General features: G+C 35.0%; 1 protein-coding gene across 1 annotated transcript in view; it reads right to left on the reverse strand.

Moving 5' to 3' along the window:
• Window positions 1-1,198: 1,198 nt before the first annotated feature.
• KIAA0825 (KIAA0825 ortholog) overlaps window positions 1,199-17,749 on the reverse strand; it is a 341,968-nt gene continuing 325,417 nt past the window's right edge. The window contains exon 19 of the mRNA XM_047089033.1: window positions 1,199-1,316. Within this exon, the coding sequence (XP_046944989.1) occupies window positions 1,199-1,316 (118 nt within the window). The remainder of the gene's footprint in view (window positions 1,317-17,749) is intronic.

Raw genomic sequence — 17,749 nt, forward strand, 5'->3', positions numbered from 1 at the left:
TACACATATTTTATAAAAATCACAGAATGTGGGAACATGGACAATCTGAGAACATCAGAAACATAATGTTCGATGTCATATGGTCTAAAATAGATAAGGCTTCTCCCAGATGTCCTGTAGATTGCTCAACAATCTAATTGTCTTCTTTTAATGACATTCAAACAACTGTTTGAATTATTTACTAATTAATGTATTAATTACCCACTAGATGGATAACTCTGGAGCAGGTATTTGGGAAAACTATGGAACCCCTTAAAGAGGGAGACTTCATATGACAAACCCTTTGAGGTCTTTATAATCGAATACCATGCACTAATAGGAAGGGTATAGTAATTATAACTTGATGTGAGGGCTCTAGAACACATTCCATTGTGTGTGTGTGTGTGTGTGTGTGTGTGTGTGTGTGTGTGAGTGTGTGAGTGTAATAGAAATAAGAGAAGTAACAGAAACTATGGGATTGCTGGAATGAGTTTTAAATGTTATTTGGGGAGAAAGATGGTTTCCAGTTGGGGAAAATGGTAAGTGTGTGGCTTGAACCAATAGGATAACAGGCAGTTGCCTGAACATGGAGACATTGGGTATAGGATCTGAAAGCATATGATTGAAAGTTTAAATATGATGTTTGAAAAACCATTATAGGTAGAGATAGGACTAAAGTTATATATTAGGAGAATGTTTTGCTGGTTAAGATAAACTGCCTGAGGAAGTGGCTTTGGAAAAGGAGGCTGGTACGTTGGTGGGTTTTAAAAGTCGCTAAGACCTGGACTTAGGCTACAGCTATAAAACTAAATTGAAATTTTCAGACAACCCTCAAGGGGCTATGTTACTCCATTCAACTTAACATCCAAATGCTGTATTTAAAAATCCTTAGGGAAAAGATTTCCAAACATTTTGTCTGTTGTCATAGATACTTCAAGACTGAAAGAAGAAAAAAAATATAATTCAAAGGGAACACGAGATGGCAGCAGTTATATAAAGAGAACAACTGAGGAAAGAAAAACATTTGAAATTATTTTTAAAGTAAAAAATGTGTAGCACTTTATTCTTTATGTGGTGTATTCCTTTTCATTTCAGAGATTACTCAGTTATTGGTTTCATGCTTCACAGCACATCTGAGGTTCATTCTGACTGTAGTAAAAATCCTACTCCATTACATGTGATTATTTCCTAAAATAAAGCTGTTGCTGTTTTCTGCAGATTATGGTTCCTCTGTGTTATCTGAGACAGAAGAGTTCTGGATGGTGCAAAATTGTTTTAAATGTTCCAGCATTGCTTTTTCTTCCTCTTCTAGTCTTTCATTCTTTCTCATTTCCCACCTAAAAGAAAAATCACATTTTAGTATTTTTGTAACTTCCAAACTATAGTCAACACTCAGTTATTCAAGGCTTGAATACTCTATCACTGGTTTACTGAGGCATCTGTCTTCTACTGACTGCCTCTCCAGCACCAAAGTTCACTGTCACTGCTCTTGCAGATTGGGCCAGAGAATGGGAGACAAAAGTGGAGTCAAACCAGTTCTACTCCAAGGTAAAGTTTTAAAATACTAAGTGAGTTTTCTGAATATGTTAATTTAAAAAATGTATATGCTTTACTAGGATATACGTGCATATAAATAAAACCTAGAATTCGCAATTAATAAGTAAATATTTTCCATAGTATTTTTCCCCACTGATCAGCATATCAGTGGCTTTAAGCTGCAGAGAGATTCTCCAGGAAGACTTCAGCAGCAAGAATATTTAGCTAAATTGAATATACTGTATATTAAAGGCAGGTCAGTCTATTCCTAGAAATAATAGAAGATTTGAAGTAATCAAGTTAAAATGATCCAAGAAAAGCAGCAAATTGTTAGGAAAATTCAATAGGGATTTGGCTAAAGAAGAGAGATTAAAGACTCTAATTTTGGGTGATTGACAGATACAGAACAAAATGGTAGAATATGAAAATGTATATGAATATAACCTTTAAAGTAACTAGCACAATAACCCAAGTCCAGTTAATTCCTCCTTCTCCTTTCTCTTTCATATATGCCACTTCCCCAGGACTGGCCAGGGCACATTTAACCTAGCAATCCAACAATGAATCCTCTGCATATATTTTCTTTCTCTTTTCCTCACTCCTATTTCTACCAATCCCCAGGCCATCCACTATGACATGCTGTCATAAATGGATTTTAAAACCAATGTTTTAATCCTAAAACACCCTAAGAAGATCTATATCCTAAAAGACTCTCTGCTATAAGGGAATAGAGTTTCTAACAAGCAAGTACCTGTTCACTGAATGTCTTCCAGAAGCCCACTGTTTTATTATAGTCAGAACTCCTGGATAAGAGTTTGTCATACATGAAGAAATATATTGAGTTTGGAATGGGATCATTCTGGTTTTCTTCAATGAAAAGAAAGCAAGGATATTTCATTTTCCATAGAAACCTCCTACTGGGATCCTTGTTTTCTTTCATATGGGTTTTCTTGGAGTGTTGGGTTCAATATGCCCTGACCAGTCCTGGGAGGTGGTTTATTATAAAGCAAGAAGGAAGAGTGGAGAGAAAGATGGAATTATCTGAGAGATTAGACATGGGTTTAATTTACATATCTTCATCATTGTCTGCCTGGGATTCTCCTTATATCTAGCCCCAACCTTCAGTGGATCTAAAAACTTATTATTTATGGTTGTCTTAATTTCTCTATACATTCCCATATGGTCAGAGTTAGGTCATTGGTCATATAGGTTTTAATAACAACTTGAAGGATAAAGATATTTTTCACTGCTACACTGTTCAGTCATGTGACAAGGGGCAGTTCTCCTTAGGTCAGTAATTAGAATTTTAAAGTTTAGCCTACAAGGTACTTTCTACTATTTTCATGGAGTTTTAAAGATAAAAACTGTCATTACTCATTTTATACAGGTGAACTTGGTTATCATTAATTTTCATATTAAGTTGAACTCCTTCCAAGAAGGAATATATTAATAACAGAAAATACTTAAGTAGCACTATGTCTTAGGCATTGTTTTAAACATATGACATATCACTCTTTAAATCTGTACTAGAAAATGTTGTTCCCATTGTACAGAGGGGTAAACTGAGATATACTGTTAATGTCACTTGTCCAGGTATCTTCGGATTGAAATCAAGGAGTCAGGCTCTAGAGTTTAGACTTACAAATGAGGCACTCAGCATAATTTTAAAACCATTTTACAGGTATCATTCATTAATGTTAAAAATAGTTTGAACATTTTATTTCCTGAAAAATGTTGACCAAATTGGACTAGATATTTAAAAAAAGAAAAAAAGAACTCTCTAAAATTAATGTAAATAATTTAAAGAAATCCAAACATGAAAAATTAGGTTTGCCTTTTTTATTCCATGGAAAAGGTGCTAATATTGTACTGAGTAAATGAATTATTTTATGACTGTCAACAGAACAAAATATGTAATATGTACATAAATATTTTGATCATTGTCTCTACTTGTGAAAATTGAAAGCACGATCTCTGCTTCATTTAAATATCTGTATAATTAATGTAATTTAAATGAATTGTATACATAATAGAATCCAAGATAAGGATTTTTGAAGCTTCATGAGAATTGTAGGCACCTAACAGTATAATTGAGCTGTTAGTAATTAATGATCGTAAGCAACATAATTTATCTATCACAGCCTTTTTATATTTGCCTGGTGCTTATTAAGAAGAAATCATTTCATGTGAGAATAAGAAATTTTGACAGAGATAGGAGAAAAAATAATATTCAAACTACATTTTCTCTAATAATTTCACCTTAATTGAATAAAGCATTAGAGATTTGAAATGTATGTTTATTTATCTCAAGTACTATTTTATTTCAAATCTATAAGTTTCTTTTTTGAAGTATGATTGGCATTATATTAGTTTCAGATGTACAATATATTGATTTCATATTTATATACATTACAAAATCATCAGGCTGAGTCTAGTTACCACCTATTACCATACAATATTGTTATTACAATATTGTTGACTATATTCCCTCTGCTGTACAATACATCCCCATGGCTTATTTATTTTATAACTGGAAGATTGCACCTCTTAATCTCTTTCAATTATTTCACCAGTTATTTTACCAGGTGGAAAGCCTGCACCCGCCTCCCCCCTGACAACCATCAGTTTGTTCTCTATATTATGAGTCTGTTTCTGTTTTGTTCATTTATTTTGCTTTCATATTCCACAGATAAGTGAAACCATATGATATTTGCCTTTCTCTGACTTACTTCACTTAGCATAATACCTCTAGGTCTATCCATCTTGTCACAAATGGAAAGATTTTGTTTTTTTAATGGCTGAGTGATGTTCCATTGTATATGTACATACCACATCTTTATCCATTTGATCTATCTCTGAACACTTAGGTTGCTTCCATATCTTGGCTGTTGTAAATAATACTGTTGTAAACATGGGGGTGCATAATTTTCAGGTTAGTGTTTTCGTTTTTTTCCAGATAATACCCAGAAGTGGAATTGATGATAGATCATATAGTAGTTATATTTTCAATTTTTTTTAATGTTTATTTATTTTGAGGAAGAGAAACAGTGTTAGCAGGGAAAGGGCAGAGAGAGGGGGAGACACAGGCTCCAGGCTCTGAGCTGTCAGCACAGGGCCTGATGCAGGGCTCGAATTCACAAACTGTGAGATCATGACCTGTGCCGATGTCGGACACTTAACCAACTGAGCCACCCAGGCGCCCCTCTATTTTCAATATTTTAAGGAACCTCTCTACTACTTTTCATAGTGACCACACCACTTTACATTCCCACGAACATTGCAAGAGGATTCTCTTTTCAACACATCCTTGTCAACATTTGGTATTTCTGGTCTTTTTGATAGTAGCCATTTTGACAGGTGTGAGGTGACATCTCATTGTGGTTTTGACTTGGATTTCTCTGATGATAGTGATGTTGAGTATCTTTTCATATGTCTGTTGACCATCTGTATGTGTTTGGAAAAATATCTATTCAGGTCCTCTTCACATTTCTTAATCGAAGAGTTTTGTTTTTTTTATAGTGAGTTTTGAGGGTTTTTTTTAATGTTTTGGATATTCCTTGTTGGAGATACTATTTTCAAATATCTTCTCCCATTCAGCAGGTTGCATTCTTGCTCTGTTGGTTTTAGTTTGATGTAGTGCTATTTAAAAATTTTTGTTTTTGCTGTCCTTGTCTGAAGAGACTGATCCAAAAAAAAAAAAAATTGCTAAGACAGATGTCAGAGAGCTAGCTGCCTATGTTTTCTTCTAGTTTTATGGTTTCATGTCTTACACTTAAGTCTTTTATCCATTTTGGGTTTATTTTTATATATGGTGTTAGAAAGTGGTCCAGTTTCATTGATTTGCTTGTAGTTGTCCCATTTTCCCACCACCATTTGTTGAAGAGACTCTCCTTTCCCCACTGTATTCTTGTCTCCTTTGTCATAGACTAATTGACCATATAAGCATGGGTTAATTTCTGGTATGTCTATTCTTTTCCATTGATTTTTGTGTCTCTTTTTTTGCCAGTACTGTTTTGATTACTATAGCTTTGTAGTATACTTTGAATTAAGGAGCATGGTACCTAAAGATTCATTCTTCTTTCTCAACATTGTTTTGGCTACGTAGAGTCTTTTGTGGTTACATAAAAATTTTAAGATTATTTGTTCTTGTTCCGTGAAAAATGCCATTGGTATTTTAATAGAGATTCCCTTGAATCTGTAGATTGCTTTGGGTAGTGTGGACATTTTAACAATAATCTCCTTCCAATCCATAAGCATGATATATTTTTCCATTTATTTATGTTCTTTTCAGTTTCTTTCATCACTGTCTTATAGTTTTCAGAGTACAGGTCTTTCGCCTCTTTGTTTAAATTTATTCCTAGGTATTTTATTCTTTTTGATGCAGTTGTAAATGGGATTGATTTCTTCTCTTATAGTTTGTTATAAGTGTATAGAAACACAAGAGATTTCTGTGTGTTTTTTATCCTGCAACTTTACTGAATCCATTTGTTAATTCTAATAATTCTAGTAGTTAATTCTAAGAGTCTTTCCAACTTTTTTATATAGAGCATTAAATCATCTGCCAATAGTGCCAGTTTTACTTCTTCCTTTTCAATTTTTATGCCTTTCATTTTTGTTTCTTGCCTAAATTCTATGGCTAGGACCTCCAATACTATGTTGAATTAAAGTGGCATCCTTGTCTTTTTCCTGTTCTTAGAGGAAAATTTTTCAACTTTCCAACATTGAGTATTATGTTAGCTTTGAGTTTACCACATATGGCCTTTATTATGTTGAGGTATATTCCCTCTATACCCACTTTGTTGAAGGTTTTTATCATATGGGTATTGAGTTTTGTTAAATGCTCTTTCTGCAGCTATTAAGATGATAATATGATTTTTATCTTGCATTTTATTAATGTTTTTATCATATTGATTGATTCACTAATGTTAAACCATCCTCACATCCCTGGAATAAATTTCATTGGATCACGGTGTATGATCCTTTTAATGTATTGCTGAATTCGGTGTGATAATATTTTGTTGAGGATTTTTTCATCTATGTTCATTGGGGATATTGGCCTTTTTTTGTAAGTCTCTTTGTCTTGTTTGGTATTGGGGTAGTGCTGGTCTTATAAAATTAGTTTGGAAGTATTCTTTTCAATTTTTTGCAATAATTTGAAAAGGATAGGTATTAACTCTTGTTTATTTGTTTTTTTTTTTTATTTAATTTATTTACATCCAAGTTAGTAGGCATAATGAATTCAGGAGTAGATTCCAGTGATCCATCCCCTATGTGTAACACCCAATGCTCATCCCAACAAGTGTCTTCCTTAATGCCCCTTACCCATTTAGACCAAACCTCTATCCCCAATCCCTCCAGTAACCCTCAGTTTGTCTCTGTATTTAAGAGTCCCTTATGTTTTGTCCCCCTCCTTGTTTTTATATTATTTTTGTCTGCCTTCCCTTATGTTCATCTTATTAACTCTAAATTTTTGGTAAAATTCACAGGTGAAGCACTGTGATCCTGGACTTTTATTTGTTGGGATTTTTTGAATACTAATTCAATTTTATTGTTAGTAATTAGTTTACTTAGGTTTTCTATTTTTTATCATGATTCAATCTTAGAAGATTGTACATGTCTAGGAATTTATCCATTTCTTCTAGGTTGTCCAGTTAGTTGGTGTATAATTGTTCACAGTAGTATCATGATCATTCATATTTCTGTGGTATATGCTGTAATTTCTCTTTCGTTTCTGATTTTATTTGGGGCCTCTTTTTTTTCTTGAGGAGTCTGGAAAAGTTTATCAGTTTTATCTTTTCAAACAATCAGCTCTTAGTTTCATTGATCTTTTCTTTTTCCTGCATTTAATTTATTGCCTCTCTGAACTTTATTGCTTCATTCCTTCTGCTAATTTCGGTCTTTGTTTGCTTTTATTTTTCTGTATTCCTTTAGGTATAAAGGTAGGTTGTTTGAGATTTTTCTTGTCTTTTGGAGTAAGCTTATATCTCTGTGAACTTCCCTCTTAGAACTGCTTTTGCTATATCCCTTAGATTTTGGAACATTGTGCTTCCACTTGATTTGTCTCAAAGTATTTTTACATTTCCCCTTGTCTTCATTAACCCATTGATTGTTTAATAGCTTGTTGTTTGGTCTTTACATGTTTTTGGTTTTTTCCAATTTTCTTTTTGTAATTGATTTCTAATTTTATCCCATTGAGCAGCTTGATATGATTTCAATCTTGTTATATTTATTGAGACTTTTTTTATGGCCTAACATGTGGTCCACTCTGGAAATTGATGCATTTTGAAATGTGTACATGAAAAGAATATGTATTCTGCTGTTTTGGGATGGAATATTATATTCCATCTGTTGTGCTGTGTCATTTAAGGCCAATGTTTCCTTGCTTATTTTCTGTCTGGATGATCTATCCAATAATGTAAGGTAGTGTTAAATTCACCCCTACTATTGTATTACTCTCTTTTTATGTATTACTCTCTTCAATTTCTCTTTTTATGTCTCTTAATATTTGCTTTACATATTTAGGTGCTCTATTTTGAGAGTAGAGATATTTACAATTGTTATATCTTCTTGTTGGATTTATCCTTTTGTCATTAGATAATGTACTTCTCTCTCTCTTTTGTTGCAGTGTTTTAAACTCTATTATAATTATTGCTAACCAGCTTTCTTTTTGTTTGTATTTGCATGAAATATCTTTTTCCATCCCTTCACTTTCAGTCTGTGTGTATATTTAGATCTGAAGTGAATCTCTTATAGGCATCATTTAGATTTGTTTTTTTTTTTTTTTTTTTGGCGTTGTTGTTGTTATTTTGTTTTATCCCTTCAGCCATCCTATGACTTCTGATTGGAGAATTTAGTCCATTTACATTTAAAGTAATTATTGATAGATATATACTTATTCAATTTGTTAATTTTTTCTGGCTATTTTTGTAGTTCCTTTTTGTTCCTTCTCTTGCAGTTTGATGCTTTTTTTTAGTATAATGCTTAGATTCCTTTTGCTATATTTCTTTGTGTATCTATTGTAGGTTTCTGGTTTGTGTTTATCATGAAATTGATATATGATAGCATATATATATATACATATATATGGCAACCTAGTTTAAGTTGACAGTCACTCAAGTTCATTTACATTCTAAAAGCACATTTTTACTGACCCCCCTTTTTTTGACATCATATTTTACATCTTTTTATTTTGTATATCCCTTACCTAATTATTATAGTTATCGTTGGTTTTAGTAATTTTGTGGGTTTTTTTTTTTAAGTTTACTTATTTATTTTGAAGATGGGAAAGGGGCAGAGAGATAGGGACAGAGAGAATCCCAAGCAGGATCCACACTGTCACTGCAGAGCCTGACTCACGGCTCAAACCCATGAACCGTAAACCATGAACCATGAGATGATGACCTGAACCAAAATCATGAGTCAGATGCTCAACCAGCTGAGCCACCCAGGTGCCCCAGTACTTTTGTTTTTAAACTTTGTATGAGCTTCATAAGTGAATGGTTCAGTACATTTATTACATAATTGCCTTTCCCAGAGAGACTTCTTTTACTTTCATATATTTTCTTATTTTTAGTTATGACCTTTTCTGCTTTAATTTAGCATTTCTTGTAAGGCTGTTTAGTGGTGATGAAATCCTTTACCTTTTGCTTGTCTGGAATACTCTTTCATTTTCCTTCAAGTTTAAACTTTGCCGGGTAGAATATTCTTGGTTTTAAGTTTTTTCCTTTCAGCACTTTGAAGATATCATGCCACTCCTTTCTGGCTTGCAGAGCTTTTGCTGAAAAATCAGGGGGTAGCCTATGTGAGCTCCCTTCTATATAACTAGTTGTTTTTCTCTCTTACTGTTTTTAAGATTCTCTCTTATCTTTAATTTTTGACATTTTAATTATGTGTCTTGAAGTTGCTCTCTTTGGGTTAATCTAGTTTGGAACTCCATGTTAGCTGGACCTAGGTATCTGTTTTCTTCCACAAGTTAGAGAAGCTTTCAGACATTATTTCTTCAAGTAAGTTTTTTGCCCCTTTCTCTTTTTCTTCTGGGATTCCTATAATGTCAATGTTAGTAAGCTTGATGTTGTCCCTGATAACCCTCAAAACTCTTGTTTTTTCAAATACTTTTTTTTCTTTTTGCTGATTTTCTTAATTCTGAGTGGGTAGTTTCTACTATCTGTTGCCAGGTCACTGATCTGCTTTTCTGTATCTGATTTGCTGTTGATTCCCTCTAGTATATTTTTTCATTTTAGCTCTTGTATTCTTTAGCTGTGATTGGTAGTTTTTTATATTGTCTCTCTCTTTGTTGAAGTTCTCACTGTGTTCATCAGTTTCTTCTCCGGAGTTCTGTATCTATATGACTATTATTTTGAATTCTTTATCACGTCAGTTATTTACCTCCATTTCATTAAGATCTTTTTCTGAGTTTTTGTTGTTGTTGTTCTTTTTTTTGGAATACATTCCTCTGTCTCTTCATTTTGCTTGATTCTCTGTCTCTATTTCTATGTATTCAGCAAACTGGCTACCTCTCCGGTCTTGAAGGGGTTTCCTTGTGTAGGAAATGTCCTGTGGGCCCCAGAAGTACACTCACCCTTGGCCACGAGAATCAGGTGCTCAAGGGGACATTTCCTGTGTTAGTTTGTGTGCCAGCCTGGCATGATGGTGGTGGTTGGGACTCTTCCCTTGGCCCAGCTGGCTAGATCACTGCAGCTGGTTAGATTTCTCTCTGTGGCTCAGCTGGCTGGGGTTGCTGTAGTGTGTGGGGCTTTTCCCTTGACCACGCTGTCCTGGGCTTCAGTAGTGGGCAGGGCTCTCACATTCCGCTCCTCATCCCCTGCCACCACCAGCTGGTTGGGGCTGCTGTGGTGGGTGGGGCTTTCCTAGGCCCGCCCATCCTTCTGGGGTACTACGGGTGCTGCTGCAGTTGTTGGCAGGGTTGTCAGCAGGCAGCCCTACCAACATTAGCACCTTAGAGTATGAGTAGTAGTGGCTTTGGCTGAGCATGGTAGAATATGACCACAAAAGTGGTGCTTGACAGTGTTTCCATCCCCAGTGCCTCAGCAGTTTTCCACCTGACTGGCAGATGTTCCTGGACTAACACCTATGTTCTAGGCATTTTTCCAACTGGCATTTTATTGCTGGTTCCTAGGGCCAGTTAGACTGCACACAGGCCCTTTAAGAGTGGGTTCTCCATTCCCTAAAACTATGATTTTTCTGGTTATAATCCCTGTTAGTTGTCAAAACCTGGCTTTTTAGAGTGTTGTCTCTCCTGTGAAGGACCTAAGAGTTGAAATGCCTAAGGGAGGCGTTCTGTGTTCTTGAGATCCCTCTCAATTATAGATCACTGCACCTGGGTTGGGCTTTTTCTTTTTTTGGTGAGAACTTGTGTCTGTCACTCTTACCCATGTCAGTGCTGCCTTTCTGTCTCTAATTTTGGAGGCTGTTTATCCATTTTCAGGTTTTTTTCTGAGGAAATTATTCCAAATGTAGTTGCATAGTTATCTGTGGGAGGAGGTGCTCTCAGGTTCTTCCTATGAAGCCATCTTGATTTTTCTCCCATCTATAAGCTCTTAAGAGTTTATCTTTAATTCTATCCTAGTTTTTAGGCTTTGTTAACACAGTGTAAAAACAAGTCAATTCTATCAAATTACTATTGGAAAATAAAATAGTTTATCAGTTTGTTAAACACAACTGATTGGGAAACTTATTTAAAATGTCTATCCCGGGGGCGCCTGGGTGGCTCCGTCGGTTGAGCGTCTGACTTCGGCTTAGGTCATGAGCTCGCGGTTTGTGGGTTCGAGCCCCGCGTCAGGCTCTGTGCTGACAGCTCAGAGCCTGGAGCCTGCTTCAGATTCTGTGTCTCCCTCTCTCTCTGCCCTCCCCCCCCCCCACTCACACTCTGTCTCTCCTTCAAAAGTAAATAAACATTAAAATTTTTTTTTAAAATAAATAAATAAAATGTCTATCCCTAGTTTATATTAATATGTTTAGAATCTGTAGAGGAAGCATCTGGGTCCCTCAGGACCCAGAAAATGTTGGAACCAGTGTATTTTAATTTTCCCTTGGAAGCATTATGAAGTGAGTATATTTTTGTTTTTCCCGACTTTGGTAGCCTGCTCTCTTTCGCTATTGCTAAATTTCCTACCTGCCTACTATGGAAAAAGAACTGCAGCCTGACCCACACTCCTGCTGTTGGCAATGAATTGTTGTATTTTAGTCCCTAATAAGCAGCAAAATTCATGAGACCTCACTGATCTCTACCATAATCTTAACTGTCTCCTAGAGTGTGCTCCATCTATGAGTGGTATCTCATTGTGGTTTTGATTTGTATTTCCCTGATGATGAGTGATTGTGAGCATTTTTTCATGTGTCGGTTGGCCATCTGGATGTCTTCTTTGGAGAAGTGTCTATTCATGTCTTCTGCCCATTTCTTCACTGGATTATTTGTTTTTTGGGTGTTGAGTTTGATAAGGTCTTTATAGATTTTGAATACTAACCCTTTATCTGATATGTCATTTGCAAATATCTTCTCCCATTGTGTCGGTTGCCTTTTAGTTTTCCTGATGGTTTCCTTTGCTGTGCAGAAGCTTTTTATTTTGATGAGGTCCCAGTAGTTCATTTCTGTGTTTTTCTTTTTCAAAATTGCTTTGGCTATTCAGGGTCTTTTTTGGTTCCATACAAATTTTAGGATTGTTTATTCTAGCTTTGTGAACAATGCTGGTGTTATTTTGATAGGTATTGCTCTTAGTGCATTATTGTAAAGAGTGGGTGAACTCTGAATTCATAAAGTGGTGGTATTATTTTATGAGACTACTTCTCTCAAGGGGCTTCCCCAGAGCTCTTGCCTTGATGTTCTTTCTGCCCTGGGCCTTTATATTGTTTTATCAGGTGAATTCTCTTTCTTCTAAGTACATGGGTAAAATGAAGTTGGTTAGTATTACAGTGGTTTGACTCAGTTTTCATTTACACATTTCTGTGATTATGTTGTTCCTTCCTGTCTTTCAAGAGGGAGGCGTTTCAATGCTAGTTCACTCATTCAGCCTAGTGTGGCCATGGCTATTTTTGTTTCCTGTAAACCCTTTGTTGTATCTTTCAAATACAGTGCATAATAATGGCATTTGATCATATTATTGGCATTTCTCCTGAAATGCTAACAAAATATTTGGATATAAAAATGTAAGTTGAAATAAGCCTCCTGATTTAATGTTATTAGTAAACATTTATGTAGTACTTTATATTTACAAATTGCTTTACAATTATTTATTAGTTAATTGTACTTACTGTTAAACAACATTAACCATCTGGCCAAATTAATGATTTCAAATTGTCCTACCAGTCGGTAGTTGAACAGTAAAAAGTAAAGTCATATTGGATTTTATTCTCATTGAACAAACTGTTTTGTCCTTCTCTTTTCTGCACAACATAGTGCAGACTGACTTCAAAGGGAGGTTCAAATCAGAGGGAAAAAGAGGTCTGTTTTCTTTCTCCTATTGTCCTATAAATGTTGGCGTTCCCCCAGATTCATGCTAGACCTTCTGCACTGAAGAGCAGTCTTCCTCCCATGGAAAACCCCACATCTACTCCCACATATTCAGCTCTTGTCTCCTTATCTGTAATTCATCTGTGTTCCAAACTGTAATTCAGTACCTTTAAAAACATAACTTAATGTTTTTAAAGGTACTGAATTAGGTTTTAAATTTAAAGGTACTGAATCTTCAAGCTTTCTGGATTTAACTTGTTGGTGGTCGCTTTCACTCCATCTTCAATTATATTCATAATTCATATTTATTCTAATGTATATTTTTAATTATTCAAACTAACCATTACCATCATACTGTAAAGCAGGGTCTGACTTCAAAAAGTACTGTGTGCCTATACTCGCATCTTGTCTACACAGTCAGTCACCATTAAAGGATAATTTATTCTGCAGTCACTCCAACATTCATCTCCCTGCCATCAGTCCACAGTTTAGGTGCTGTGATAATGTGATTTCTAATAAGAAATATGTATTTGGTCACCATCCCAGTTTGGAATTTCCTGTGATGAGAACTATAAAGGTGTCTTTTGTTATGTTAATGAGATTACTTTTGAAAAACACCTAAGATTGGGGGCTGATTAGTAAAGGAGCCAACCCTGTCATTTAGACACTTGGGATTTCCATTACTACTCCCAGTCTCCAGAGAGGGCAAGGGGCTGGAGACGGAGTTCAATCTCCAATGGCCAGTGATTTAGTCAATCATGCCTATGTAATAAAACCTCCACAAAAACCCAAAAGGACAGGGTTCAGAGAACGTCTGGGATGGTGAGCACATGGAAATTTGGGCAGAATGGCATGCTGGGAGAGAACATGGCACCTCTGTGCCCTTCCTCATGCCTTGCCTTCCGCATCTCTTCCATCTGGCTGTTCCTGAGTTATATCCATTTATAATAAAATGGTAATCTAGTAAGTAAAATATATTTCTGAGTTCTGTGAGCTACTGTAGCAAATTACTCACATCTAAGGAGGGGTTCAATGGAAATTCCATTCTATTGCACTGTCAGTCAGAAGTACAGGTGACAACCTGCACTGGTGATTGACATCTGAAATGGAGACAGTAGAAGCCAGTCTTGTAGGAATGAGGCCTTAACCTGTAAGATCTATTGCCCTCTCTAGGTAAATAGTCTCAGAATTAAGATTAATTGTAGGACACCTACCTGGTACATAGAATTGCTTGGTGATGTGGGAAAAATAGCCTCCATATATTGGAAATGTGTGCAGAATCATCGGTGCTTAGGATTTTGTTGCCTGAACAGTGCAATATTCTCCAGATATTCAGAGCCCACGCCTCACACCATGGCTATACCAAACTTGCAGTGACGGCCCGGCCTAGAGAGTTTCAAGTCTTAGTGTTGTAGCTTGGTGGTAGTACTGTTTAGCCATCATCTCTCCTCAGGGAGAAAACGATATCTTGCTGCTTCTACCTTATGTTTTCCCATGTTTGCTGTCTACTTTTACTGTACCACTCACCTAAAATGCCTTTCCATATACCCTAAACCTGCTCATTTTTCAGACCTAGTCCACATCCTACCTCTTTCATAACATCCTTCCCAACTACCCAACCCTGATGTGATTGTCCTTCTCCTTTGAGTCTTTATGTACCTAATGTGAACACTATTCTGGTCTGTTAACCACATATTGCTTTGTTACAATTCTTCTGTTACCTTTTGGATCTGTTATTTTATGATTACATTGCGTTTTAATTTTTCACATGTCTCTTTTTATCTATACTTGCTTTTCTTTGACAAAGACTATAGCCCTTATTCCACATATTTTATGTCAAAAAACATGTTTCAACTTTAAGCACTCACAAAATATCTCTTAATTGATACATATTAGAAGCTTAGATGTTCTATTATTCCTAGGTGGATTGAATAAATAATTACCTTTAACCACCAGTATCACAATGAATAGTAGTCAGTATTTCAAACAAGTGTTGTTAAATTGTTATGTGTATGAATGATTAAAATAAGGACTCTTTGAGCCTTTAAATTAGTCTCCTCATCCTTACTTCCTACATCACTAGCTGATTCTTGAGGTCTTAAATTCAATGATCATGCCAAAAGACAACAAATGCTGTAAGTTCATTCACTTACTAACCTTTCCATATCCTTTTCTAAGAATGAGATGGTAGTATGAGGAAAACAAGACATTCAGTAACTTCATGTTATTTGGTTAACAGTATAGTGTTTTTGACCAACATAAAAAGTTTTAAAACAAGCTTTGTTCTTAGGATATGGTGCTACAGACAGAGAAGAAATAGAAGACTGGCCCAAATTAGCAAAAACCCTGTGAAACTCTGTCTTAATGAATGGAAACAATTAGGAAACTAATTACAGTGGATCCCTACATAAGACTGTTGTAAAAGTGAAATTAAAGGACCTTGTAAGTTACTTTATGGGCCTTTAGTACATGTAGCCTGTTTTACGAGATCTGCCTTGGTTTGTTGCTTATTTGATATCTATCACAGTGAGACACACTGTAGAACTGTTTTACTGTATATAATTAATTTGCCATTTATCCAGCAAACATTGAGAGCCTCCTAACTTCAAACCATTATGCTAGGTAATACCGAAGTGAGAGCAGCTGTATATGGTTTTGTCCGCAGGGAGCTTATTCAGAACAAGAGAGTTCATCATATGGGCTAGAGTGAATGGCTATTCTAAATCCATATTCAAAATCCGGTAAAGATTTTATAGAATATTTCACTTTAGGAATGAAATGTTAGTGGTAATATAATGCACTTGGACCATTTCCTTAGGCTTTATTTTAGCAATTGTTCATGGGAAAGGCATAATTCAGGCATTTCTTCCTTGTCTCATGAAGCAGTCTGAGGTACCTTGGGGAATAACTTGTGTCCTTTCTTATTCATTGGAAGATAACAACATCAATAACAGAAAGTGTGTTGATTCTTTTTTGCATAAAGTCATTATCCAATTCTGTGGTAAATTTGGAAACTACAGACTGTGATGTTTTCCTTTAAAAACACTTCTGTAGGAAGGTGATTCTGAACAGCACTTAGTCCCAAAGGGCAAACTTTAGGGAGGGGACACATAACTTCATGAGTATACTGACTTATGAATAGTTCCAGGAAATCTATTATAAACCAGAAAATTAGGTTTGAATGTAATCAACTTAAATATGAATGGCACTCTTTTTATCCAAATTAAACCACAGGATTAGAAAGTTGTTCTTTTCCTTTGCAGGCAGGTCCTTAAAATAGTATACTTAATAGATGAGGCCTACACTGTTTCTGATATGTTTTCCAGATGATGCAAATCTCCAACTACTGTGGTCTAGTATTTTAAAACCTGACTTTTAAGAAATGTATATTCAGTTTTAGTTCATCTCCTTTAGCATACATTTAGTGAAGATAAAGAAATCAATGTTATCCTTTTCATGTCAACTTAGAAAATTGATTTATTGCTTACCTTTATCTTCTCTGAAATAGAATAGGTTAAAATGTCCTTGTAGGTTGTAATTTTTAATGTTTTAAAAGTTTTGCTTCTCTCTCAACTTTATATTGAATCTCTAAGTAGTTAAATAATAGGGATCTTACATGAGATTTACAAGGCCTTATACCATTTTCAGTGGGGGCACTGGGGAACAATGGATGGCAAAAATCTTATTTTGATAGGGAGCAGAGAGAGCTTTACAAACTTATTTCTAATTTAATTTAGTCATTACGTCAAACTAAGGTGTACTAGTTTGGGGAGAATTCATTAGGAAAAGGGAAAGCATTAAGGAAACTCATACATAAAATATGTTTTTAAAAAGCTAGGAATATCATTTATTTGTACTATTGAGTAAATTCAAATTTTAACAGAGATTGAGATTTTATTTTTATTTTTATAGAGGGTTCCATGAACTGTAAAGGACATCCAGTTTTTATACAATACTATAAATGGCAGTTACATCTTTGCATTTAGAAATTATAGAACATAGGCCTTTCTTAAAATAAGCAAATGAAGTTATTTCAACTCCCTACAAGTTATTCTGACCTAATTTGATACTTTAATGCCCAGAAAATGATTGTTTATCTTTACCAAAATTATATCATTGTTAATACAGTATGCCACTTAGAACCCCTGAAACCAAATGTTACGTACATAATATATAAAATAGAAATAGAAATATATATATATAGAAAAAGAATTATGTTAAAATATATATTTTAAATATGTAGAAACATAGTTATAGCTATGAAAATCCATACTCAATACTATTACATATCAGTGCTTGCCATCATGAATTAAGTTTGGTGGCTTGCTTCAGCCAAGAATTGGTTGTATGATTAAGATAACTAGCTATAGATGCAGTTTATCCAGCTATTTCTCTGAGAATTCAAATGAATGTTCTTTTTGTAAGGTGGTTGATTTCTTGTACTACTACTAATGTGGTGAAAGGAGTCTTTCCAAGATCAAGAACAAGCAGCAAAACCCTTAATTTGAATTTATAGCCTTCAGAGGCAATCTGCAACACAACTTAACTGTCCGAGCAATTTATTTTAATTAATATGATTTGTGCTATATATTTAAGTAGGAGAGTTATATACCAACAAATGGGACAACTAAGAATGCTAACAGTAACATTTTAAATAGTTATGGCCTAGGGAAAACATAAACGGAAGCACAGCCATCAGTAGTTATGGAAGCTGAACTTTTCCGTAACCAGTAAATCATCCATATCTCCATAGAGACTTCATTTCCA

Source organism: Lynx rufus, unplaced genomic scaffold, assembly GCF_022079265.1.
Source record: "Lynx rufus isolate CCGP_SWC_20201006 ecotype Redwood Valley unplaced genomic scaffold, mLynRuf1.p SCAF_1, whole genome shotgun sequence".
Classification (NCBI taxonomy): Eukaryota; Metazoa; Chordata; class Mammalia; order Carnivora; family Felidae; genus Lynx; species Lynx rufus.